This window comes from Pezoporus flaviventris, unplaced genomic scaffold, assembly GCF_033815535.1.
Source record: "Pezoporus flaviventris isolate CSIRO_AGI_PZ_B2104156 unplaced genomic scaffold, CSIRO_AGI_Pfla_v1 ptg000002l, whole genome shotgun sequence".
Lineage (NCBI taxonomy): Eukaryota > Metazoa > Chordata > Aves > Psittaciformes > Psittacidae > Pezoporus > Pezoporus flaviventris.
The window spans coordinates 58,250,994-58,277,516 of NW_026892550.1; the positions used below are offsets into that span (position 1 = coordinate 58,250,994).

Here is a 26,523-nt window from a genome sequence, read left to right on the forward strand (position 1 = left end):
TTGGTTTGAAACCACGTCTTGGAGCTCTGCAGCAAAGGCATCTTGGCCAGTCAGAGCAAAAGGCAGTGTTTCAGGTAGAATAGCATGAGGAATGGCTGGCAGTCAGAGCTCCCTAGCTGACCCCCTTGAGTTTTGAAAAGCCTTTCAGGGGGGTGTTGTTGCTGTAATAGGAACATAATAGGAAGTTCCTGAACTTTGAAAAAGTCCAGAGCTACTGGTAGACAGGTTTCATGTCCTTTTCCCTTTATTAACTGTGATAGCCTAATCCTGCAAACATAGGAAGTATTTAACTCTCTACAAGCTTCACTGAGATTGCTGCTAATTGGGCAATGCAAGTATGCTTGGAGAAAAGGAGCAAGTGCTCATGACGGTCTGGCTCGCTGAGCTCAAAGAGGGCTTCTTGCTGTGGTATTGCCTCTTGGGTTTACGATGGAAATGCTGCGTGGTCTCCTGCATCCTCCTGGGGCTCGGCGGGCGGCTTCCGGGGAATGCTCTCGGCCGTCGCAGGGCTCGGCTCCTCCGCGGGGCTCGGCTCCTCCGCCGCCTTCTCCCGCTGCTCGGCAGCCGCCTTCTTGCGCTCCTCGACCTCCTCCACCGGCAGCCGTCCCCTCGCGGCCTCGGGCCCCGCTGCCGCCGCCGCTTGGTCCCCGGGGCCGCTCTCCCGGGCAGCTTCAGCAGCCGCCGGCTCCCGGGGCCGCGCCCCCTCGGCTCCCCGGGGCCTCACCAAGACGGAGGCGAGGGCGAGGGCCAGGACGGTGAAGAGCAACCGGACGGGCAGGTACAAGTCCACGGCCACGTCCGTCCCGCCCTGCTGCTAGAGCCCGCCCGTGTTACAAGTCATTGCCATGAAGCACCACTAGTGAGACAAGAACCTTAGCCCAAGCCCCACACTTGATAAACACTAACACAGCAAATACCGGCTCTAAGTAAGTTACAACATTCTGAAACTGTGATATCAACAGGAACAACTCTGAGAGCCAATAAATCAGCATTGTGACGAGTGACTATTAATCCAGTCAGATCTGTTGTTATCTCAACCCCTCATGCCCCACGTTTGGGCACCAAAAAGAACTCTCGTGGTTTAAAACCAGGCAGAGGGCTCGTTCACTCACTCCCCCCCTCCTTTCCCTCCCCCTACTCCCAGAGGGACGGAGAGGAGAATTGAAAAGAATGCAACTCCCACGGGTTGAGATAAGAACAGTTCAGTAACTAAGGTATAACACAGATCACTACTGCTACCACCAATAATAATAATGATAAAGGAAATAACAAGGGAAGAGAATACATCACGTTGCCACCAGTCAACCAATACCTCGCCCGCCCCCCTTTCCCCCCCCCCAGCCCGACCAAGCACCGACCCATACCTCCTCCAACCGCGCAGTGCCCCAGCCCTTCCGGCTAACTCCCAGTTACATCCTGGGCATGACGTGCTGTGGTATGGAATACCTCTTTGGCTAGCTTGGGTCAGGTGTCCTGTCTCTGCTTCCTCCCGGCTTCCCCTCCTCCCTGGCAGAGCGTGAGGCTCACAAAGTCCTTGGCCAAACCAAAACATCATTGTTATCAGCTCTGTTCCCGAGCCGAAAGTCAAAACACTGCACTGCACCAGCTACCAAGGAGGAGAAAAATGACTGCTACTGCTGAACCCAGGATACCTGGGTGAGAGTTAGAGCAGGGCAACAGGGCAGAAAGGCTCCTAAAGACATAGCCCATCAGGCAGTCGCTCTCTTTGGTTTGAAACCACGTCTTGGAGCTCTGCAGCAAAGGCATCTTGGCCAGTCAGAGCAAAAGGCAGTGTTTCAGGTAGAATAGCATGAGGAATGGCTGGCAGTCAGAGCTCCCTAGCTGACCCCCTTGAGTTTTGAAAAGCCTTTCAGGGGGGTGTTGTTGCTGTAATAGGAACATAATAGGAAGTTCCTGAACTTTGAAAAAGTCCAGAGCTACTGGTAGACAGGTTTTATGTCCTTTTCCCTTTATTAACTGTGATAGCCTAATCCTGCAAACATAGGAAGTATTTAACTCTCTACAAGCTTCACCGAGATTGCTGCTAATTGGGCAATGCAAGTATGCTTGGAGAAAAAGAGCAAGTGCTCATGACGGTCTGGCTCGCTGAGCTCAAAGAGGGCTTCTTGCTGTGGTATTGCCTCTTGGGTTTACGATGGGCTCAGCTTTTTATTGTACATGAATATAAATGTCTTTGAGGTACAACTTCAGTTGCCTGTATCAGCAAAAATACTGTAACCCACTTCTGTCATTTGCTTTCCAGGAAATGACCCAGTCATGGCCACCTCTTCTGACAGATATTCCTACTCCTCCTACTGCAGAGCCTTCCAAATTTCCATTACCAACAAAGGTAAACACCCTCTTTTTGCCAAGGCTTTTGATAAATTAGAAGAGAGCTTTCCAACTCTTGCACGTACTTTCATCTGATGAGCTTTCCAACTCTTGCACCTCCTTTCATAGGTAAAGGCTTTTAGGAGAAATTATCTTTAGAAGTCACAATGGATTTTGAATTGTGTGATGGTTACTTGCAATGCATCACTTCTGTCCGTGCTAAGCTACATCAGGCAAGCTTAGACTATTGGAGACTTCGGAGTTATTCTTTGTCACGTTGCTCAAAGTATCGATTAGAGTAACAAACACAAGGAAATCGGATCACTGATACGCTGCTATTGAGAGATGATGTATTTGATTCTCAAGTTGCACCTTGTGCTTGCTTTCTAGGAGTCGCAGCCTGTTGGATGTGTAGCACAGAACCAGAGTAAGTAGAAATCCAAAGGAAAGCACACTGTTCTATGTCTATTGAGAGACGGTTTTGAGTGTCATACATTGAGAACATCAAATGTTTACCTTGATTAAGGGACGTGGTTTCCTGTGCTTTGTTAAACATTGATGAGTTTAGAAAATGCTGAAGAGACTGTATGCATTCCTTACCTAGAAATTAAGGCAGCAGTTCAGCAGAGAACAAACAGTATTTCATTAGGAAGCCCCATTTGGAGTGATAAATAATCTCAGTGGCAATCAGTTACGTCCTGGAAGAAAGTGACTTTCTAACCTGATGCTCAGAGACCATAGGGTAAAATACGCTACCGTTGAGGCAGATAAACCCCGCTGATTCTCTTTTGATTTACAGGACAGTGCGATGGACCTTCGGATACGTTGCCTCGTTCTCAGACAACAGTATCGTAAGTAACCAGACTCAGTTGCCATCTCTTGGTTGAGATTGTAGAGTCTTGCACTCAAGCTCTGTCAGGTCTGTAAAACTCAACCCTTTTCGTGCTGTTCTGACATTCTGCAGAGGAGCCTCCCCTGGCTGGTAGTGTGGGATAGTGTCTTCCTGAGTAGTTAGCTGCTGCTTTAATCCATTCTTTCTTTTGCTGCTCCTTCTTCCACCCCAGCTTGCTCCTCCTGAAGGACTTCTGGGACTTTTCTTTGCGCTGTTAAACATATTCGTTTCAACTGCTGCAGGCTCTGCCTTCCTCCACAGACAATCTTTTTCAGCTCTTCTCAGCTGCCTGTAAAAATCCCTTTTGAGCTTGAGTCAGTTTTCCAGGCAGCAGAGAGAGAAGAGACTTTTACTGTAGACAAGAATCTGAAAATACGCCTTTCTTAGCGCAGAGGTCCAGAATTGTAACTTCGGCATGGTACGTACCTCTGTCCTTCGCCAACATCCCCTCTCTGCTCAGCGTCCGTGCGGGCTCTTCAGAGCCAGTGTACCCACAGTCAGCAAAGACAGCTGAAGTGGGAGGAAGAGGGTGGCTTAGGCTAATGTCCAAAATGGAGTCAAGAAGGATTTCCCCAGGGACTTCCTCTGCACCTGTCCCTTGAACCGATGCATCCCTTCCTCTTTGTTTTTCTGTTTTCACTCGCACAACAGGGCTTGCTTTCTTTGCTGTTTAAAGCACACGTGACTGAAAATCCAGCTGCCTGGAGTAGCTTGCCTTACCAAGTGTAGCTGGCTGAAAACAAACAGCGCTTGTGCTGCTTAATTTGAAGCAGCCCTGAAATCCCAGGGTGCTCGTGTGCCCAAATTAAGCATTCGGCTTTACAGAGCGTGCAAGGGTTTCCCAGACGGCTTTCATTCTTGAATACAGCCTGAAGTTAGCACCTGGCAGTGCTGGAATGGAAGAGCCCTTCTTTTAAAAGGGGAAATGTCTCACTCATTTGTGGTGATGCATCTTTAGCCCAGCTGGCGGGGAAGGACCAGCCTTTGCTTTCAAGCGATGCTGATTTTAGTGCTCCTTCTCTCACTAACAGAGCTTTTATATAGCTTTGGAGGGAGATTGATGGTGTGTATCTAAGCTGGAAAAGAACAGGTCCTGCAAATGAAAACCTGGCGTCTGTTAAGGCATGAGCTAATTAAGGCAGCCACAGGGCAATGGCACGGGCCAAATGCAAAGAGAGCGCGGTAGGCCTTTGGGTGTAATCAAAGTCTGTGTGCGCAGAGAACCTCTTGTGCATCAGGGTAAGGTACTCGGGGACTGTGGGGTTGGTGCCTTTTCAACAGGCATCATCTGTGTGGCAAGGGTTGGCTCTGTACTGGTAGACACAGGAGACCTTTGGGGTTTCTTCGCGCCATCCTGCTCAGTGGACAAGAGTGGATTTGTCACATCTGATTTGTGGAATTGTTTGTTGGGAGTCCGTGGTCAGCTTTGGCAGTAAATGTGGTCCTGTTTCAAGGAGAGTATCTCCGTGCATGGCAGCTGCTTTGGTGTGACTGTAAAATAGCGTGTCTCTTTTGTGGGAACTGTGCTTAAAGGAGGGAATCACTTTTTTGACTCAAGGTTTTCACTCCTCCGATGTCGCAGAATTAGGAAAGCAAAGGTCACCTCAGGGTCATCAGAGGTGACCTCCAAAGCTGTAAATGGTTTTTGCTTTGTTCATAATCGGACATGAAGGCGTGAAAGAACGTGAAGTTTTGTGTCGTTTTCCTTTTCCCCACAAGTATCAGGAACACAAACTCTGCCCCCACTTTTCAAGGTGGATGTGGTTTCCTGGGAATCTTTCTTACTTGTTTTCCTGCTCTAAAATGTCTTGTCCTGAGGGGTTGGAGGCTTACTTTTCTTATTTGGGCATGAGAGAAATTTCTCACAGAAAGCCCTTAGTTGGAAATGAGGTTGAAATAAACGCAGCTTTGACCTGATTGATCAAAATCCCTGTGTCAGTGGCCAAGCTTTCATCCCGTTTTGAAATGACACTTGTGTAATTCTCTGGGTTGAGGAGCTGGTCTCCAGCTAGTTTCAGGATTTGAATCACTGTACTTTCGAACAGCAGGAGTTTTGCCTGTCTGTTTTCCAGCTCCTTTTGAATATGCCTGTGTGATTTCCAGAGGAGAATAACACCTGGGGGAAGGCTGGGTCCCCGCCCACAGATCCTTCCCTTCCAGCCTCTCGAGGCCTTCAGTAATACATTGAAATAGCAAGCAGTAGTTACCACCTGCAGGCAGAGGACGAAATGATGCTTCTAGAAACATTTGCAGGCAGCCTGCTCTCTAGCAATAGTAAAAGAGAGTTTGTGGCTCCCCACTTGTAAGCTGCTTGGAGTGTCTAAACTGCTTGATTTACAGATATTGCTGAGATGTGCAGGAGCATCAAGTTCATTGTGTAGAGAAGAAAGAGGAGGGAGGCTTGCCCTTGGCATTTACTTACGTATGTACGGTAGAACACTTGAGCAGCAAAAAGAGAACCCTTGTGACAGAAAAACATTTGCAGCCCCTGAGAGCAGAGAGCATGAGCGCACGCAGCTTCTGGTGCACAGATGATGCTTTCTGTCCCTTGGGGACTCAGTGCAGCCCAATAGCACGCCACTCTCTTAATGTACAAGGATCAGAGTTCTTCCACCCTGTGCTGCTGCGTTAGTGCGCTGGACAAACTTAAGCGAGGAGCATTCCCCTCACAGAGCTTCATCTTTGTTGTGTGTAGATGGCAGCCAATGATACTGACATCCTTTTCAAAATGTCCTGAGATTAGTTGAAAAGTACAATATAATGTTCCTAGATTGTGTGTTATCGTTTTATCATTCATTAACGACAGGGTTTAGCAGATAGAGAATGCCAAACATTCCTAAAGAATGTGGGAGGTTGGTTTCTTTTGGCAAGCACAAACCAAGTCGTTTTCAGTGTCTGGTACTTGAAAGTACGTCTGCCTTGGCTGATACTTATCTTCTGGTTGTCTTTCAGAGTGCTGCTCCAGGAAGACCTGCAAGTCAGTGATAGCGAAGACAGCGATGACAACCAAGTCGGTTTTAGATGTTTTATACGCTGGGCGCGCAGACATGCCTTTAAATCATCAGGCCTTGTTGCGTTGTTCCGAATGCCTTAAGCTAACCTTTACTCTCATTCTCCTCCTTCTTTTTTGTGAACAAAACAGGTTGCTGACAATCCACTTGCTCCTCCAAGGTACAGCTTTGTTCTTGAACTAACAGCTAGACTAAATAAGAAGGGAAAAACAAACTACGTCTTAATATATGGGGTGCATGGGTAAGGGGTTCCTTGTTTCTCCTGTAGATACAGGATTTGGTTTCTAGCTGCCCGAAGCTGCTGTTGAAAATTGGCGTTAGTTGTATGGGGTTTTACAGAAAGCTCCAATGAGAAATGAATAATCCAGGCATGCTGGATTTTTCTTATCAACCAGAATTATATTTCCCCAAGTTCTCTTGCCCTCCACCAGAGTATCTGAAGATCACCCTGGAGCCAAGGGGGTTCTCAGTTGTAGTAGTGCTGGGTGAGGTGTGAGTCCAGTTTTAGTTTAGAAGGAAGCCCAAAACAGCCAAGCAGGCGAAGAACGGAAAAGCGTTGGGTAGACTCACGGAGGCTGTTTCAGCTCCTCCTGATAAGGCAGCTCCTTATAAGTAGTTCCTGCCATGTATTGTTAGTCAGAAGCAATATTTAGGGTAGACGTAACGGCCACCTGCCAGTATTACAAGAAGTTGAGAAGCACAGAATTTTCAAGATTTTCAAGAAACTTGCCTCCAATCCATACAAATGTGTTGATTCTGACGTATGGAACAAGTTTCAAAGAGAAAAAAAAATATTCACAAGCCCATTTCGAAACAAAGGACTGCATCCAAGTCATGGCTCTTCCTCAGTTCCATTCACTCCTGTTGCCAGTGCTGGAGGAAAACACTCCTGAAGAGAGGAGAGTCTTGCAAAAACTGCTGGTGCTTGACGTGGTTGTTAAAGAAGCAGTTCCAGCACCTTGCCCAAGTAACACAGATGAATTGAAAACTTTATGGGAAGAATATAGAAAAGAGAAATCATCCTGGCGTGGATGTTTCTGTGTCATTAGCCTTTACGGCACCCTTTTCTTTTGAGGGATGAGGCTTTCAAAAGAGCACTTGCCAGTTTTGGTTCCTTTTTAAAATTCAGTTGGCTAAATGCAGCTGCAGACTGCAGCAGTCCTGCTCAGAGATTTCTCTGACCTGGTTATAGAGTTGGAGGTTTTATTACTTCTAGAGGTTTTTTATTCCGGTGCTTTATCTTTTGAGCATGGCACTGTATTCCTTGGCCTTATCCTTTCTCGTCTCAGTACCAAAACAGGGGTTTCAGTTTTAGTTTTGAATCTTGTCATGTCAATATAACAAGAAACTTCACCTATGCTGCTTTCTAATTTTATCTCATGGTGGCCTTGCAGTGTCCAACAGTCCCAGGCCAAGACTGTAGCATCAGCACATTCCAGCAGCTCGGAGTCAAGGAGCACCAGTGGCTCAGGGAGCACCAGTGACTCAGGGAGCACCAGTGACTCAGACAGCTCTTCAGACTCAGAGACAAGTGGCAGTGAAGCCAAGGAACCTTTGAGAGCGTCAGCGCCTGAGGTGAATGCAGATAAAATGCAGAGGCTGCTTAATACAGCCTCTTGCCTCAGCCTCCCCGCTGTCTGAATGCAGCCAGGACAGGAGACCTGAAATCCTCTCATGGCTCAGGTGTCCCTGTGACGTCTATGCTGCATCATCAGACTTTTCCTGCCCTTTGCTCCCCTTCTAGAATTGATCAATTCTATAACCCTTGTTAACAGCATAATTAGAGTTTTACCTGCTTAACCTTGAAGTGTTTGTCTAGCACTCCTTGAGGAATTAGTGACTTCACTGGCAAAACATAAGGAAGGCGCAGATGAGCAGCACAGCTCGTCTGGGGGTGTCTGGGACCCACCTCTGCTCACGGGGCTTTTCTGGGTGCTAAAGCTATGGACTGCTTCAGGATAAGACCACTTTCCTGATAGGTTAAGAGGAGCCCCTCTCTCAGTGCAGCTCCTGTGCACAAGTGACAGATTGAGCTTCTCCCAGATTGCAGCTGAAGTGATCAGACCTGCAGGAAGGGCTGGAATGTGCTTAGACTTGCTTCTGTTGGATTTGGCTCAGATAGTGCTGCACTGGCAATTCTGAGGCTTTTATTGGGAAATGCAGACAAACAGAATGTGGTGCCTTAAGGTTTCATTACTGAGAGCATGCATTTTCTAAAAGTCTGCTGCGGAAGTGCTCGTGTCCCATGGTTTCAGACAGTTCCTCCAGCTTGCAAAACATTCTCAGGCCAGTGGGAAGGGAAGCGCATGCCTATATCCTATGGACCACAGCTGATGTAAGCAGTCTGCTGACAGTTTTGAGGTGCTCTCACAAACCCCAGAAACCCTATAATTTATTTCTTCCCCCTCCGCCAGCCCTAGCTTTCCTGTCTTTTACCTGAGAAGCACCTCAACGGGGAAAATTTTATGTGCAGAAAACAGACTTTGAAAAGGAGTATCTTTCTCATCTTGCATCTACGTGCTTTACCATCCAGCAGTTCAGTTACAGACTTTGCCCTTTGCAACGTGGGTGTCTTTGGAAGGAAGCAGATGTTATGTGCTTCTCTTCTTTTACCAAATGCTGCCTGCTTTGTCCTGAGAACCCTCCATTGAAAGACCCTTCTTGCTCCAGTGAAGTTATTTGCCACTGTTTGCCAATGATCAGCTATTTGCCACTGATGGTTTATCCTTGTTTTATACAGCAAACTGTTCATCCATGATGCTCGAGGAGCAAGTTAGTGCACACGGCCTGTTTGTTTATAGTTAGTTCTTCCCATGCAAAAGCACAGACTTTGACCTACAGGCCATAGTTCCTTCTTCTTCTTAAACAGAAGTCTAGTGTTTGGAAAACCTAATGAAAACCCCTAAACCCATGGGGAAACAAACTGGGTTTTAAACCGGTTTTCTAGGTAGTTTCACTCAAAGAAAGTTGAGGACATGTCTTGTTTATCGACGTGTTCTACAGCGAGTTGAATGTGGATAGAGAAGAAAATCACAGCGGAAGGGACCCAGGAGTCTCGGTAAACCTTTCATGTAGTAGAGGCTGTCTTTTTGGAGAAGAACTGTGGTTCCTCTTGGAAGCAGAGTTGTGACTGAGGAGAACTGATGTGGGCAAGAGCATAGCTGTGCTCTGGTGTCCAGACAATGAGCTACACATTTGAGTGATGCTGACCCACACATGGTAGTTTCAGCATGGGTCCCAGAGAATTGTGTCTGATTTGCAGCTTCTGTTGTCTGGTTTAGGGTTAGTTGGCTTTACTGTAATATGTCAGACTGCTATTAGATTAGGCAGGGCTTGTAGCAATCCCATTCTGTTATCTGACTGACTCCAGAGGCCTTCAGACCTCGGTCATTGCTTATGCCTTGCTTGATGCGGAGGGAAGCGTGTGTTGGGCTGTGTAGGCAGAGGAGTGGGAAGAGGCCAGACTTGATGTGCTATACAATTCTGGTAAATGGTTTTCTCATGGTTAAACCACAGGAGCCTGACAGCCGACCTGTCAGACTGCAGAGAGGTGTGACAGCTGGCACAGGTTCTTGTCGCTTTGAAAGCAGTGCTGCGTGCAGGAAGTTTTGCGCAAGCGTTGCGAGGACAGCACCTAATCTGTTTTTACAGTTGACGCTCTTTATAGATGTTGTCTCAGTTTGCAGCAGGGTTGGTTAGTGGCAAACAAAGATGAAGCTTTCATGTAGACTGGTGTCTTAGTGAGTGACAGGCAGGGCTAGCAGTGATCCAGGAGTGCTGTGCAAGACGTTTGACTGATCCTGTGGAGAAATGGGGTCTGTGTTTCTGAAGCAGATGTCGATGTGCACATGCTAGAGCATCCCCACGGTCTCATGGTCTCTCAAGCTCTTTCAAACAGTTGAAAGAGGAAATTTTCCTGGGTTCTAGTAAGCTGTGCTAGAAGGAAAATAGCTCATGAAGCCCTCAGTCTTTCATCTCTCCTTTCTCTTTTTGCCTGCAGCCTGACCCACCAACTTCCAGTAAGTGGCAGCCTGGCAACTGCCTAACCAAGGTAAGCCCACCCTTCTCCCTGCAACCCATTTAAAAGCAGCACAGTATCTGAAATGCCTGCTAGAGTGTGCAGTCATTTGTGCTACCCGTTTAATGTCTGTTGTGGGAGAGCACCTTGTCTGCAGTTTGGGGGGGTGCCCCGAAGAACTAACCCAGCCATCCCAGTTTGTGCTTTTCAGTTTTGTCCGTGGGTGCCCCTTCTGCTGCCATTAGCCAAGTAAGCTCAGTCTGAGTAGCATAGCCTTTTCCTGTGTGGAGTAGTCTGAAACAGTTGTGATTGCTTGCTTACACAAAGAGAAAGGAATTCTGCAGGCTTGAACTGTGTTATTCCTTAGGGGCGATGGTAGAAGCTTCGTGCCTTTTGCTTTTCCATAAATGCAGGCTTTTAACTGAAGCAGGTTCACTGACAGTAACAACCATCCCTAAACCCTGCTTTGGATCTCAGTGCTTGGATAAATACATAGAAGGTTTCTTTGGCTTTCCCTGGAGCTGTCGTGGTTCTAGCAGTGAACAGACATACGTGAAAAGACACGTATGTCCAGTAAGGGGCTTTCCAGACACATCCTTGCAGAGTCCTTCTGCTGTAATAGTTGCTTTCCTTTGAATTAAAGGCAGCCCTTTATTTAGCAAAGATAGTAATTGCTCACAAGTGGTTTTTGGAAAGCTATCTATCTCCCAAAGGGGACTGTGAATAAGCTTCCAGGCAGGCACAGAGAAAGTTGGCTGCAAGCCTTATGGTGGATGGGTATTCGCTATGGATATTTCTGTGCCTGTATACCTTTTTGGTGGTCCGCACCAAGCGGGTAGCTTAGCATGTGTAGGTGAATAAGCCTGGTTCCCATGTGGGTTTAGTTTAGTCTTGGCATTTTCTGAACTTCCCATAGTTGTAGGGGAGAATTCAGGAGGGTGGGGAAATCGTGAAGAAATTTGAGAGACCCCAGCAGTCCCCCTTGTGCAGAGCAGTGGGGGAAAGGTGAAGAGGCAGTAAATCTGTCACTTCTCCTGCTGCCTCAGAAGACCCAAGGCAGGAGCTGTTTGATCTTAGACATGTCCTGCCTGGCAGTCTGAGCGTCTGACTTCAGGACCCCCCCCCTCAGAGCCTCACTGTCTGTATTATGTAAGCATGCATCTGTCCTTGGAGGCTCATCACAGCCAGCTAGGTCAGTACAGCTGTCAGACATCTTTTGCAGCAGTGTGGAGCTCAACCTGAGAGACAGTTGAAGGTCATGATCTGGAGCCTTGCCCTGAGCACGCTGCCAAAGGTAGACTCGGTGCTGCACGCAGCCCACTGAGCTCTGTGATAGTGACATAAACCTGGATGTACTCTTGGGAGGGACACAAAGTCCTAGCATGCTATTGGCTATTGACAGCCAGTGGATAACGCTGACTGATAAGTGCAGGTTCTTTTACATTTTCTTGGCTTGTAGCAAAGTATTCTGAAGATTTTCATTCATGTGAGCTGATGATTTTTGATATCTTGTACTTTTCCATCCAGGGAGTGTAATTGAAAAGTAGTATTTATTACCTCTCTACCTTAATGGTTCCTGTTGGAAGACAGTGGCAGCAATTTTAACTGACTCTTAAAATTTCATCTAGATCATAGTTTTGTTAATAAACCCAAGAACCCCTGCACATCTGAATGCAGCGTTTTCCTTCCCTTTGATAAGACTTATCAAAACCCCCAACTGTCTGCAGTTCATGACTACATCAGGAGGAATCTGAATACATTTCTGTATAATTCATACCAAGTAGAAGAAAAAAAGCCCAGCCAGAACAGATGCAATGCTTATTTTGAGCAATGGAAGTGCCTTAATTTTGATTACTATTAGCCGCAAGAGGTTGAGCAGTTCCATCTCTGCCACTACAAAATATCCAAGCAGAAGGAGATAAAATGTCATCTTAGGATACTGCTCAGTGAACCTGAAATCTGTATCTGCTGTGGTCTGGGTTTCCACTTTGTTGGTTCCACTATCTTTTCAATACTTCTAACAAGAATTGATCAAACTTAGCTGCATTGGTTTATACTTTACGTGAACTTTAAAAACCTGAGTGATTTGGTTTTCTTTCTTCCTGTTAGAGGAAAGCGGTGGACGAAGAGACGAATAGGAAGAAACTGAAATCAGAGAAAGAAAAAAAATCACTGAACTCTTCACCTAAGAAAGACTCCAAGAAACTGAAGTGAGTATACGGTGGTGGAATGGCAGAAAGATGCACGAAAGTGAGTGTGTCTTAAACAAGGAACTGTATCTTCTGTCCTCACACATTTGCTTATAACGTAATGTGCCTCCTGAGGCTTCATCTGCTGAAGATTTGTCTTTAACTCCTGGAACCCACCAGGTGGCTGTGGGAATGGAATTTATTCACCTTATTATTTGTTGCAGGTGTGAAGTGATACTTGGGTGTCACCTGTTTCCGATCCCTTCTTAATGCTGAGGATTATGGTTCTAACCATTCAAGAATAAGCTGATGTTGCAGTGGCCGATCGTCCTCCCATTCTTGCTGTTCGCTGCTGCACAAGCGTTGAATGTTGTGGCATTTGTCCAGATTTCTAACCGTCGAGATGGACATGATTTTAAACGCTTCCCATCCTGCAGCTTCCGTTGCCGTCTGCTCTGTTCCATGTATTGCGCATAGCTCGGGATATCTCTTTACGCTGCAGGAAATGTAATTGCCAGTTGTGCCCATATTGCTTGTCCTTTTAAGCTGGTAGGCAACTATTTGCGCTGCTGCCTTTTGGACCAGATGCAGGAAACACATTTGTGCCAACCAGATTTGTTGGTTGAGTTCCATACAGTGCGGTAGACTGCCTGCCTGCTGGGATGCAGGAGTCATTCCCCTTCTCCAAACCTCCGTGGAGGCAATCTGTCAGCAGGTGATTGCTCTAGATGGTCTGGGGGGTGTTAGCTGTTCTATGGGGAGTGGCGTCTGCTTGTTCTGCATGGTAGTTGAGGTGTTTCAGGGGATGGCAAGAGAACTTGCTGTCTAGCTGAAGATGCCCCTGCTCATTGCAGAGGAGTTGAACTAGACAAGTGTTAAAGGTCCCTTCCAAACCAAACTACGATTCTATTCTGTGATGTTTGAACTCTCAGAGAGTTCATTATTTCTGCTTTCATGAGAAACAGAAGTAGCCTTAAAATGCTTTCTAGGCAGGTGGCGAGCATTTCCCTTCTCCACTAAAATCATCTTGTTGGTTTTGTCTTTTTGTATCTGTGACTTAATGGGCAGACAAGCGTGTGTTTTGAATCATGACTCTGTCTGGAATTTCAGGGGGCCTTTATGGCCGGGAATTTCTCCTTTATTCCAGCATAGCGTTTGCAGTGCTTCTAATGGATGTGCTGAGATTTCCCCTATATAATTTGCGTAATTTGTGCTACCAGCATTTTGGCTAGATCTTTGCTAGAGCAAATGCTTCCAGGCGCATGTCTTCAAATGGGAGGCTTGCGCATCAGTCATGGGCTACTGCATTAAATTCTTGCTTGTGGCTTGAATTTGAGGCATTGCCTTGGATTGGTATAGCGTTGAGGTTTGTGGCCTGAAAATACGAATAATCTGCTTTTCTGCCAAGAAAATAGAGACGTACTCTTAAAGCGCTGAAACGCTGGGCTAACGTTTAGTTGGGTGGTATTTCAGCTGGTGTAATAACGGAGGGGCTTTGACACTGGGGTTCATTCCTCCCTTTTTCTCAGTGAAGGCAAACCCCATGCTCCGGCTTTGGGAGTGAAAGGAGAATATGTATTTTGGAGGAGAGAGGGCACTGGATCAGGTCAGAGGGTGCTGCTGTGCTATAATCCTCTCTGGAGCTGTAACAAGGCAGTGAAGTTAGGGAGCACGAGTGCAGTGGGTAGGGACTGTGCCATGGGAAAAGTGGGTTGTGGAGCAGGGGAGAGGACTGTCTCATGCACAGCAGAACGAAGCCAGATGCGCAACGTTACAGTTCAGTCTTTTCTCTGGGTTTAGCTTAATTTCCTCCTTGTGATGTTGCAGTCCCTGAGGTGGAATGCACTGCTGAGTATTTTTGTGTAAACTTTGAGAAGCTGAATCAAAGTGATGGAAAGGAGCAGTTGTGAAACAAGGTTTAGAGTTATTTGGTGTTGCTTCGAGCTGCCGGAGTTCCCTTGTATTGCTAACTTCAGATGATCAGAAATCTGCTATGCCACCATATTCTTAAATGTGATAGTCCCTGCCATTCAAAAAGTGCAACATTTTAAATCTCTGACTTGAACCCTCTCAGTCTTGTGAGTGTTGTCTAGTTGAGCAGGCAAGTCTTAAAGGAACAGTTCGGTTTAATTCTGTCCAAGTGTGTACAGGATCAAGTGTCAGGGTGAGTATCTGTAACCATAGAAGACACCTCCTACCGTAATGGGGCAAGAGAGGCAGTGCTGCAGTTTATTTGCCCTGTTGGCTGATTTCTCCCAGAGAACTGACTGTCTCTGTCTTTAAGTAAAAAGCGGCTGTGTTGGAGGGATGCCTTTTTTGCAATATCCTGCTATCCTGGTTATAAATTTGTATTCCAAGGACAAGTCCTGGGGCTTAATTCTACTTGAAAAGCAACTCGCTTGTCTGTTGTTAGCAGCTGAAGATGTGGTATCTAATGCACACTGAAATTTCATTTTGCCTTTGTTGGATTCTTAATGTCATCTTCACTTCCAGAGAGATTTCAGCATCATCGGTACATGATGCAACGAATTTTGTAAAAATTCACTACATTATTGATGCACCGTATTCATCCCAATTGCTGAATGCTCTTCCCGTCTCCAGAGCATCAAACTCCAAGGCTTCATATGAATACTGGAAGAAAGATTTTCAACCTCCACCACTGCCACCACTGTGTCCTATACCTCCTGCACCAAAGTCAACAAAGGTGGCCCAGAAGAGACGCAGAAGCCAGAACGACGAGCTGTCTGCCATCGACAACACAACCAAGACCGAGAGCAACAACAAGGATCCTTTGATCTGCAAGCACCGCAAAGTGCAGAGTAATGAAGCTGAACTATCAAAGGATATCAAGGTAGGTATCTGTTATAACTAACAGGAAGTTCCCTGCAGCCCGTGGGTGCTGCGTGATTCTCTTTAGAAACATGCTCTGAGGATATAGAAAAGGAAAGAAGATAAACCAGCCACCAGAGAAAGCTCTCTGAGGCATTTTGCCCCTTTCACGGCTATCTGTAACCGTACGTCACTAGCCCGGAAGCCTACACTGTAACTTCTCTGCTGACTTGCCATCGTTTGTTTGCATCTCATTTAGTGAAGCTTAGTGAGAAGAGGTGCCCGTGTAAAAACCAAAGGCATCGTGTTGATGGCAGTAACTGTTTCTGACTGTAGGCAACTGCAAGTACAATACTGGTGTAAAATAAGGGTGTTTACAAAAGGGAAAAGTGGGCTGCTTAAAAATAAGAAACATACAACCCGCGTGTAAGGTTTTCATAGTATCATAGAATGGTTTGGGATGGGATGGAGCATTTACCACTTCTTTGGGCAACCTGTTTCAGTGCCTCACCATCCTCACAGTTTGCTTATGAAATTGTTAGTGATCCTTGCAGCTGGATCTTTGCATTTTTGGGTTGTAAAATTCAGTTGTCTTCCTATTTACTAGTGACTGGGTGGGTGTGCTCTAGTATGTTGTGTGAGTCAAGCCCGACTGTGCTCGCTCTCTCAGCTGGCTTCTAACTGCTTGCTTTTTCCTTATAATGTAGTTGGTAATGGAGAATCAACGATTTTGTGGTTAAGCTGGAAATAAGTGTGAATGGATATTACCTCTTGCTGCCTTGGTTAGTGAAAGGTTTCCTGAAAAATGTGCTGCTTGCAGCCTTACTGCTATCTTAGCCATTGTGCAAGGAAAGCTGCTACTTAATTTCCCCATGCTTGGGAAAAGTATTAATGATGTGAATGGTATTAAGCCTTTCTACTAGCAGTCAGGTAAGAAGCCAGGTTTTCATTTCCATTATTGGAGGAGGTGCTGGGGAAGTAGGTTAGAAGACAGGTAGAGCCTGGGAGATAGACTATGCCTGGGACAACAAAATATTTCCTATTGAAATTCAGGAAAGGCAAGCTTTGGAATCGTTTTCGACATCTCTCTAAGCAGATTTATCTGTATTCTGTGATTTGTCAGGGATCTGCCGGACACGTCACAAAACTTTTCCCAGTGCCTTCTTTGCCAAATGGTACCTCCCAGCCAAAGAGACCTCAACTCAAGTTTGAAAGGTAAGGTTTTGTCTTACACCCGTCATCTGTACTTTGTAAAGCCACCAGGCCAGCCTGGCCCTGCAGCTACCCTGGCTTCTGCCTTAATAGGCATTTCTCTGGGGAGGAAAGAGAGAAGGAGAGGTGTCGGCGACTTGCCCTGTACTGTCTTCTCATGTCTGGGACTTACCCCACCTACCCCAAAGCAAAGGTCTAATTACAGCATTTCTTGGACTAGAAGCACTACTCTAGAAATTAGTTACTTTTTCACTCTGAGAGGAGGTACCTCTTGTGCCTGCCTACAAATGATAGGTTTTGATTTGCCTCCTTCTTGGCAAGTGGTAAACTACTCTGTGACAAGGTGCTGGGCAGGCAGGTAACTTTTTCTGAGAGGGCATGACTCTTTACTTGCTCGTTTTGTTAGTGCACGACTGGTTGTGTGCCATTTGCACGGTGAATAGTTTATCCCACTGCCTTTTCCCTGTTTTCTGTTTTTCCTCTCTGTGTCCCAAATTCAGACATCTGAAGTATCCAGCAGAATACTACGCAGAAGAGGCCAGGAGGCTGAAACACAAAGCTGATGCAATGGTAAGTTTTGGCTCTGTGCTAGAAATGTAAAGCAGCTCATGCATTGGGAGCCAGTATTTGTGTTCATGTGCATAAGGATTCACCAGTTAAAATGACTTCCCATACTCCAAACTTGGAGTCTGTTCAAGTCATATGTGGGGATGCTGTCTTTGTTTCCCAAAATGTTCAGACATTTCCCTTTGCCACACATCTAGAGAACATGCCTCAAGAACAGGATTTAGAGCAGATGTTGTCTGAGGTTAGCAGGCCACTTTGCTTTGCAGAGCTATGACAAAGCCCTTGTCAGAACAGTTATAGGACAGTTTACCCTGAAATGTCACGATCCTGACAGTAATTGTGTTGCTGGTGGACAAGACTTGGAAGTGCCCTTTGCAGATGTAAGCAGCTCTCTTCTTTATGTGCAGTTTAGCAGTGTACATGAAGTAGTGTAGTTTTTTGCTAGTTAGGCCTCAGTCAGATAAGTTACATATGCTACTTGCCATTTACCTGTGAAAATGAAGTGAGGGAACCTGCCTTTCATGAGGCAGGCCTCCAAGACCAGACAGTAATATCCAAAAACTGTACAGATAATAAATACTTGGGGAAACCATTGGTCAAGAGGAAGAGCTACAAACAGCCAGAGCACACCCAGACCACATTAACTGTCACCTGGAGGCCTGGCCCGCATCTTTTTCTTCCTTCAACTCCTGACTTACTAGGGAGAAAAAGGGAATGTGGGTACACTTGAGACATTTGGGTACACTAAGCCATTTTTGTCGTAATCTAAAAATGAGAATATTCTTCCCAATAGACTGACAAGATTGCGAAGGCCTTTCAGTACCTAGAATCTGCCCTTTTCTTCATCGAGTACGGAATTGCCTTGGAAGCGAATGCACAGAATTTCGCCTACAAAATATTCCAGGACACCACAGATTTCATCAAGTAAGCAGTTTTCAAAGCAGCATGTTTGGAGGGGAAGGGTTAGTTGCATTGCTTGTTTGCACCTGTGGCAGCTGTGGGTTCCCACCATGGAGCAGAGTTCAGGTTGCTGTACAAGCACGAGACAGGCCATGCAAAGGCACCAGAGACAAATCCTTTGAAATGGTTCAGCATTGCTTATCGGAAGATGTAGGCGCCATGTCCTCTTGAGCATTTGAGCCTTGCAGCTGAGGTACACCAGAGAACACCGGTTCTGACAAGAAAGGACATGAAGGGATTTTTCCTTTATCCAGACCTGAAGTTGCTTTTGCATGCGAGCTCAGTAGCATTTCAGTTTTAAAAAGCAAAGCAGCAATACAGCATGTGGAAGAGCAGTCAGTGCCCCAGAGGTCTTGCAACTTGATTGAAGGCAGACTTTACTGGTTTCTGCCATGTGTTTTTCTACCAGTACGCTTTATTGGGGCTTCTTTTAGCAACCTTCCCCATTTAGTTTCAGAGCCATAGTAGATATATGCAGGTAGTATGACATACACGGGCCGTGTGACATGTACAGGCAGCACAACCTGAGGAACCATGTATTGGATAGGAGGGAGACAGGTATCAGTTTATTCCTATTGAAATGAGGGGATGTATGAGTGTGTTTGAGAGTTGATTTGATGCCTTGCCTCACAGCTGAAACAGCTGTCAGGTTTTTCTGTCATAGCCTGCAAACTTTTAAAAGGAATTATTTGCTTTCTCCTCTTGAAGGACTGTATTTCCCAGCTGCTGCTGTTGCTTTGCTTTGCTTTCAGAAAGCAGAGTTGCTTGGCTGTGTTTTACCAAGCGACGCATTTCCTATGAGATGTCTGCCCCAGGCCATTAGGTGGCCCATGGGGAACATCTACTTGAAGGGGTGCTGCCTGTTAATCGTGTAAGAGGAGAGTGAGTCACATAAGAGGCCGTTATCTGTTCCTGTGGCATGGAAAACAAGGCGTTTTGAGACAGTCCTCTGCTCAAGGTCATAAAAGCACTTGGTGCCAGGACTAAGACCTCAGGGCATGTTCCCTGACTTTTGGACCAGCCTTTGAGATAATGGCATGCACTGTTTTCTCCTATAAAGAGCGGGCCATCAGATCACTGACGGCTGACAAGGTTCTCCTTCTTTTGTTTCCTTAGATTCATCATGATGCTAAAATACTGTATGAGCCCCTCAGCACCTTCACAGGAAGAAATCTTTACCGTGTTATGGTGCGTAACTCTTTTTCTGTGCCTTCGTACTTTTTAGACTTGATCGAGTGAACGACTCATTACTTTCAGGGGGAAAGGAATGAGTGAAATGGGAATCAGGGTTCTGCAAGGAAGAAATCCTCACACTTGAAAATCCAGACTGAACTGGAACACCTCTAGTGTGAGCCAACATATCACAAGGGACCACACGTGGAAGGCACAGGCTCTAAAATCTGATATTCTGGTAACTCGAGAGCACCTAAGGGCTTTCACCTAAGGTGAAAGAATGCAATTTGGCTGCTCATGTTGGAGCCACCTAACTGAAGCTGTAGCTTGAACGTAGCTGAGGCACGTGGCTGCAGGGGGGCTTACTCAGCCTGTGGCACCTGTAAGAGGCTGGGCTCCTGTTTATATGAAAGACCAGACCCCGCCCTCGTTTGGTTTCTTTCCCCTTGTGATTATTTCACAGTGACTTTTTTAAAGATAGGCAGAAGGAGGAGAAATCCCGAGCTTTCTGGACTTTGCGGTAGAGCTGAGGCATGCCTGCCTGCGTCCCACAAGGCTGGTGACTGCTGAGCAGGCAGCAGCAAGCGTGAATATTGACCAAGCTTGGGTGTGTTTCTGTTGACAGCATGCGCTGCCTGTCCCTTCTGAACATGGCCCTGTTCCGTGGCAAAAAAGAGACTGCAGCAAAGTATTCCAGCATTCTGAACGACCACTTCAAGGTAGGGCACGCGTAACTGAGCTGCCAGATGCATGGCTGCGCTAGTTACTGATGGCAGCTGAGCAGCCCAAATCTAACAAGAGTTCTTTTCTTGCTGCAGAGATTTCCCACAAAAGCACCTTCTCCGTCTGTTGCAAGGTAAGATTTGAAAATACATGGGTTGTAATGTGCCCATAAGGGTGTGAGTGAAAACAGCAGCTGGAGTATTTGAGTTGCAAGCTGCATGTGAGAGTGCCTTTCCATTGGCTCTTTCTTGCCACCTGAAATCTATTGTTAGGGGCCATGAGTATGTTTCTGCTCTCTCTTTCCCACCTCTTCTTGTTGGGAAGGGGTTTTCTTTGTTACGAGGTCCAGAGTTACCGTGTATCAGGTAACCAAAGAAGTGGTCAGAGGAGCAAAGAAGGTATCATCACTAGGCTGTTTCAAAGCCCTTGTTGTCATCTTTGTTCTGTTAGAGATCCTTTGATACTTAGTGAGATACCCTTCCTGTCTTCCTGGCCACTGTCTGGTAGGGTCATGCCTTCACCCTGTGGCAGCATAACTTTGAGGTGATACCTGAATATTTGTCTCTTTAGCTCAGTCACCAATTAAGAAACTCATTTTCTAATTTGTGAGTTCTAGAGCATGTTGTCCTTTCTAGGTATCTGCAGCAGTGTTGCTGTGTATGTGGCAGCGAAAGTTAAATGTTCATGATGGTGTTTCTTTCTCCTGCAGGAGCACAGGCATGCCTTCTCCATCGTTTCCAATGCCGTCTCCTACCACTTCTCAGCGGGGAGCTGGCAACTGCAGTGGCAACAGTATGTGCTCTTCAACCGCCGTCTCCTCCGATATCCCAGACATCACCTATTCCTACGTCAACATCACTTCCTATGTTCTCTCTGCGCTTAATTATTGGGAGCGAGCTGATGCACTGATCCTGAAGAATCAGGGTAAGCTTTTGCCCTCTGGCTTTTCTGTCTTTTGTGTTGTGTTTGTACATATGTGCATGCCTAAATTCTAACAGTGTAGCACGCACCATACCTAAAGATCAAAGCATTACATACAGACAGCTATGGCATGTTGGCAGAGATGCCAGATGATGATATATTGATGAGTGTTGCCATTTAAAGGTTGGCTCGGCATCCTCAAATGTCTAAGAGCTAAGGGGTGAGCGTATCAAGTGCAGGGAACCAGCCAACTCGCATTTCCTGGTAACACAAGAGGCATAAGGAGTTTTTTGCTCTTTACTTTTCCCTTTGGGATGCTTAGGTTTGCTGAGTGGGTTCACTTTTACTAGAAACATTTTGGCCTGCAGCCCTGTGCTTTTGTTGGTCAATCTTCCAGGTAGTTTTGTCTTGAGAGCAGTGGGGCTGGCATCACCCTGTAACAGAGAGGCTGAGCTGCCCTTGAACTGGAGTTCTTCTGGGGCACATGATCAGTATTTGCCGGTAGCATCTCCTGACATTGCTGCTACTTTTTGTGTTTTACAGTTTTGTTGTTAAAAAGATTGTACTGTCCTGTGGTGCCGCGACAGGTACAAGCAGCGGTGAATGCTCAAAAGCCCTAGATTGGGTGCCTTCAGTGTGTAACCTGCTATTCCACGTGGCATTTGCAGCCATTGCAGTCATTTTCCATAAACCACAGCTTTCTGAGCTGCTGTGGGTGAAGGGGTGTAGTGTCACAATCTGTTGGCAAACTCAGAAAAACCCAAAAAGACCAATGTGCCTGGCTCAGTTGCTGGAAGGTTGTAAAAATTCGCTAACGAGGCAGTGGCTGGAATTCAGAGAATACTCCCGAAATGTTCCTTACACAGCTGAGCAGAAGTTTTCAGCCTCCAATCTTTGTGTGTAAAAAAGGAGAGCCGAAAGGTACTCTGCAACATGATTGAGACTGGAGGGACTAAGGGACTGGGAAAAGCCCATGTCACTGGAAGGCAGGTCCTACAGGAACGTCTCAGAAAGGTGACCGGAAAGGAACAGGTGGGCTGATTTCCCATAACTTGCTGTCACCTGCAGAGAAGATTGCCAGTACAGTGCAGGGTGTGCGGCCTGACGGCACCTCCCAGCAGCCTCAGATAGGCTACAAGAGCCGTCTCCTACCTGTGCAGGAGAAGGAGCATGGTGCCTGAAGTTGGTGGGAGGATAGGAGCACTACCTTAACCCTGCCTCAAGTGCCCAGCTAAAAGCAACTCAAATTAGAGCTGTATAGCCTGTCAAGCCTTAGAAATGTTTAAACCTGTTCAGTTGAGAAATCGTGATGGCTCCAGGGTTTGAGGATGGATGAAAGGAAAGGGCTGTTCTGACAGCTGTGTGTGCTTCTGGGCATCCTTCAGAAAGACGGTCAAATCTGGCCGGTTCAACATCTGGAGGAGCATGTGGCAGGGACTGGGGTGTGAACACCCAGACTTCTCCCCCCTGCCGTGGAGTCTCAATGTCCTTTTACAGGCACTGGGGGAGGTGGTTCAGTGTGTATGCACACGCGAGTGCCTTTTCCTCTCGTATGCCCTGCCGTGCGTGCTTGTTAACACTTCCCAGCCTTCTAATACCGCTGAGCTGTCTGTATTAACCACGTGTTTAACGGGACTTCCCAAGTGACAGTGTGCTGCTGTTGTTCCTCCGTGCCTCTTGTGTGAAACCAACCAAATGTTTTCTCTCTTTTTTTTTCCAGAGTTTTTTGGGGAACTCGGCGCAGCATCGGAGGAGCTGTCACTGACCAGCAGCTTGATCAGACTAGTCCGCTATGTTAGACAGGGTTTACACTGGCTGAGACTGGAAAACAACATGCCTTAACTGGTGCTCAAGTTACTTAAGTTGGTTGTTCTTCTTCTTCTTAAGTAGCTGGAACAACTTCTTCTTCTTAGGTACCTCGACCAACTTCTTGGGTACCTCGACCAACTTCTTAGGTACCTAGGTACCTGCAACAATTTCTTAGGTACCTGCAACCACTTCTTAGGTGCATGCAACAACTTCTTTGGTACCTGCAACAACTTCTTTGGTACCTGCAACAACTTCTTAGGTACCTGAAACCTCTTCTTAGGTGCCTGCAACCACTTCTTAGGTGCCTGCAACCACTTCTTAGGTGCCTGCAACCACTTCTTAGGTGCCTGCAACCACTTCTTAGGTACCTCCCAGCCCTTCTTAGGTGCCTGCAACCACTTCTTAGGTGCCTGCAACCACTTCTTAGGTGCCTGAAACAACTTCTTAGGTGCCTGCAACCACTTCTTAGGTGCCTGCAACCTCTTCTTAGGTACCTGAAACCTCTTCTTAGGTGCCTGAAACCACTTCTTAGGTACCTCCAACAACTTCTTAGGTACCTCCAACAACTTCTTAACTGCCAGGAACAACTTCTTAGGCACGTGGAACAACTTCTTAGGTACCTCAAAGAACTTCTTAGGTACCAGGAACAACTTCTTAGGTACCTCCAACAACTTCTTAGATACCTTGGAGAACATCTTAGGTACCTGGAAGAACTTCTTAGGTACCTGGAAGAACTTTTTAGGTACCTGGAACAGCGTCGTAGGTACCTGGAAGAACGTCGTAGGTACGTGGAACAACTTTTTCTTCTGAAGTACCTGGAACTTCTTTTTCTTACTATCATTCTTATTTCTATTATTATTATTTCTTTATTTTTGTTTTCTGCCCTTGGGGTTTTGTTTGTTCTTTGCACTTTCAATGTCTCAGCCTCTCTTTATTGAATTCTTAGCTTGTTCAGGTGTTGAACTGTGGAACTGTCAGCTACAAAGCGCCTGCAGAGGAAGAGGAATCATCGTGGGATAGATCTGGGTATACTGGAAAAACATTGAACTGTTCTGGGGAGGAAAGCCACAGCGTTGATGGCACCTTCCTTTAAAACAATGAAGCGCAATGAAGTGTCTGAATGGCTCAATGTATTGATGGTCTACAAACATTTCTATGAATAACCAGCGGAACAATAATTATACATTAAGAAGTGCCTTCAAGAAGGACATCTTCCTCCTGAGGTTATTATGCAACATCCCAGTGTTTGCAACAGCTGTTTGAACAGAAGACATCTGAGAGAAGTGTTATTGCAAGCACTGGTGCAGTCTTTGTTGTCTTTACCTCTGCATTGGCAAGTAACACCCTCACCAGCGCCGGGCAGCGTTACGTTCTAATAAAAGCCGCAAAAATTACTGCCTTGCCTGTGTCCGACCTCACCCTTTGGCATTTGTCAGCCACCCGCTGTCCTGAGAACTGGGGGAAAGCCACCGCCTTCAGTGCTGCAAGTTCACTCCAGTCATCGCTGCTTTGGTCCTTCTGGCCACGCACACATGCTCTTAGCACTTGAACTGTGTTACTTAGGGTCTTGTTTGGCTTAAACCTTGTAAGCCAAACACAGTTGGGGTGGCAAAATGACGAACTGTGGTTGGAAAGAGCTCTGCCTCTGCTGTGGTGAAGGGACATCACTGACACTGAGGACTCCTTGTCCTGTTGCTTTTTGCCGTTTTGACTAGTGGGGGTACTCGGCTTGTACTGGGTCACTGTGGTTGTTTGGACGCTGTTCTGGGTCTGAGAGCTTACACGGGGAGGAATCGCTTCTCTCTAAGGAGGGGCTGAGTGGTTGAATGTGGAACACAAGACAAATTTTGTGTTTGGGTATTTGCCTGTAACCGTTGTTGGTGTCAGTGACTATGTAAAAGCAGGGTTTGGTAGCAAAGTAGAACCTCCTTCGTGTGGGAGGTAACTCATGTGCTCTCTCTGAACCAAACTATAGGATGGGCCCAGCAACTTAGGAATTTGTCAAGGGGACACCCGAGGGAATAATGAGCTGTTTGCAAGCAATTTTTTCCTTGTTGGGGGCTGCGTTTTGAAAATGTGATTTTGCAGGTGACAGTAACTGTGAGGGCAGCATCTGCGGCACTTGTGTGTTCAGTAGGGGGACACCGTTCTCTACCCAAAGATTTCCTGTTGTGTGGCAGCAGCATCCTGCCCTCCTCATATCTCACAGTGTGCCTTAGCCCTCTGGTCCCCTCTGGCACCCCTTGCCCTGTCTCGGACAGACCTGTGGGAGTGGTGAAGAGAATGGTGTCCTAAAATAGCTGTACTTGCAGGAAAGGATGAGCTCCATTTTCCCCATGATTTCAGGATGGAGGAACAGGTCTGCGTGTGTGCAGCAGTATTGTGTAAATTACCTGCTAGTAGTCTGGATGGTCACGAAAGCGGAGAGCAAAAGGTGTTCGTTTCCAGAAGTAGTTCCTGTAGAAATGGCCTCTGCCACCGGGAAGCCTGGAGTCCCTTCGCCTACCCTGGCAGTGCGGGACCTCCTGTACCTTCAAGGGACTGTCCTTGTATGTTCACTTTATTGAAAGCCTTAGTGCCTTTCAGGGATAAGCTGTCCTAACCAGTGGAAGGAAGGTCCATGTCCCCCCCTCGCTCTTTTAGCTATCAAACTTCACTTGCGCTCCTTCTCCCTGGGCTGCTCTGGGTGAGCCAGCGACAGAGAGGGGCTCAGCTTTAAGTGTTTTGTTCTCGGGAAGCATGGGGATGGCCAGCCAGCCTGAAGGCTTGACATGCACTTTGGAGCTCGATTCCATACTAGTGGGTCGATGCCGCCTTGTGACTTTGTCTTCAAAGCAACTTAGCAATTTTTAGGCTCACCGGCTGAGGAAGAGGAAGGAAGCTTTATTGAATCTGAAAACCACTGTGGGAGTCTGCAAGAGCCTTGGCAGAGTGTTAGTTATGGGTAAGCATAAGGTGAAGCAGGGACGCAGGTCCCCTCGGGACTCTAATTTTGCATACACCCCTCTCACTCCCTGCTGCCAGACCGTGTTCCCATTGGAGAGCCACTTGCCCACCCCTGCTGTAAGCTGTGGGTGCACCAGGTCCTGTCCTTGCCGGCCCTTTAGGCACTTTGCTGCCCAGATGGCAATCATCTGCTGCCCTGGAAAGCTCATGCAAGTGCATTATGTGAGCAGAGTTGGTAAGAAGACGCCTGGGCAAGGCAGATGTACTGGCATTTGCCTCTTTACAGCTGGGAAAGGGCACATGTGCTCTGCTACTGTGTGGCAGTGGTCATGCAAGGACTGCTCCCACTCCCAAAGCAAACTCCCCTGGAACTGGAGGAAATGGGATCCTGGGCAGTTCATGTCACAGGTGTGCAGGGCGGTATTTGGGGGCTTTCGTTTCAAAAGCAATCTGAGGATTGTACCAAGCTACATAGGAAGCTGTGCTTTGTTGCAGGTCATGGAGGAGACTGTTTCAATAATAGTTAATTTTTTAAAAGCCATCATGTTTCCACCTCGAGCCAGCTCAGAGGCCTGTGAAGGGTTAGGCAAGATGCTCATCATTTGCACTTGGGCCTGTATCAGGTCTTAACAAGTGCGAATGAAGGAATGACTAAAACCAAAACACGTAATAGTGGAGGAAATAACATTTGCCATTGAGGAACAAAATCATGAATCCAAGGGAAACGGGTGATGGTGAAGTCCCGTAAGGAAAGGAGGCAGCTGTGGTAGCAAAGCGAAACCATTTCCATGCCCTATTTATTTAGGAGAAATAATGCACGTGTTGAAACTGTCAAATGATCTATTTTTAAGATGCCATTTATTCAATAGTTGAAACCCCCCAGAGATCTCTTCTGTAAATTAAGGTCAAAGTCTGACTGCGATGTCCTTGGTTTTGTTTTGT

At 46.7% G+C, this 26,523-nt stretch overlaps 1 protein-coding gene across 1 annotated transcript in view; it reads left to right on the plus strand.

The window, feature by feature from the left end:
• Positions 1 to 22,695, plus strand: part of LOC133264975 (AF4/FMR2 family member 1-like) — a 31,686-nt gene extending 8,991 nt beyond the window's left edge. The window contains exons 5-23 of the mRNA XM_061445172.1: positions 2,264 to 2,350; positions 2,722 to 2,758; positions 3,131 to 3,182; positions 6,176 to 6,233; positions 6,366 to 6,475; positions 7,629 to 7,809; positions 10,235 to 10,285; positions 12,362 to 12,462; positions 15,043 to 15,292; positions 16,394 to 16,485; positions 16,837 to 16,840; positions 16,993 to 17,052; positions 17,843 to 17,973; positions 19,126 to 19,197; positions 19,808 to 19,910; positions 20,001 to 20,038; positions 20,615 to 20,829; positions 21,895 to 21,999; positions 22,547 to 22,695. Coding sequence (XP_061301156.1) covers positions 2,264 to 2,350; positions 2,722 to 2,758; positions 3,131 to 3,182; positions 6,176 to 6,233; positions 6,366 to 6,475; positions 7,629 to 7,809; positions 10,235 to 10,285; positions 12,362 to 12,462; positions 15,043 to 15,292; positions 16,394 to 16,485; positions 16,837 to 16,840; positions 16,993 to 17,052; positions 17,843 to 17,973; positions 19,126 to 19,197; positions 19,808 to 19,910; positions 20,001 to 20,038; positions 20,615 to 20,829; positions 21,895 to 21,999; positions 22,547 to 22,668 — 1,869 coding nt within the window. The 3' untranslated portion in view covers positions 22,669 to 22,695. The remainder of the gene's footprint in view (positions 1 to 2,263; positions 2,351 to 2,721; positions 2,759 to 3,130; positions 3,183 to 6,175; positions 6,234 to 6,365; positions 6,476 to 7,628; positions 7,810 to 10,234; positions 10,286 to 12,361; positions 12,463 to 15,042; positions 15,293 to 16,393; positions 16,486 to 16,836; positions 16,841 to 16,992; positions 17,053 to 17,842; positions 17,974 to 19,125; positions 19,198 to 19,807; positions 19,911 to 20,000; positions 20,039 to 20,614; positions 20,830 to 21,894; positions 22,000 to 22,546) is intronic.
• The last annotated feature ends 3,828 nt before the right edge of the window (positions 22,696 to 26,523 follow it).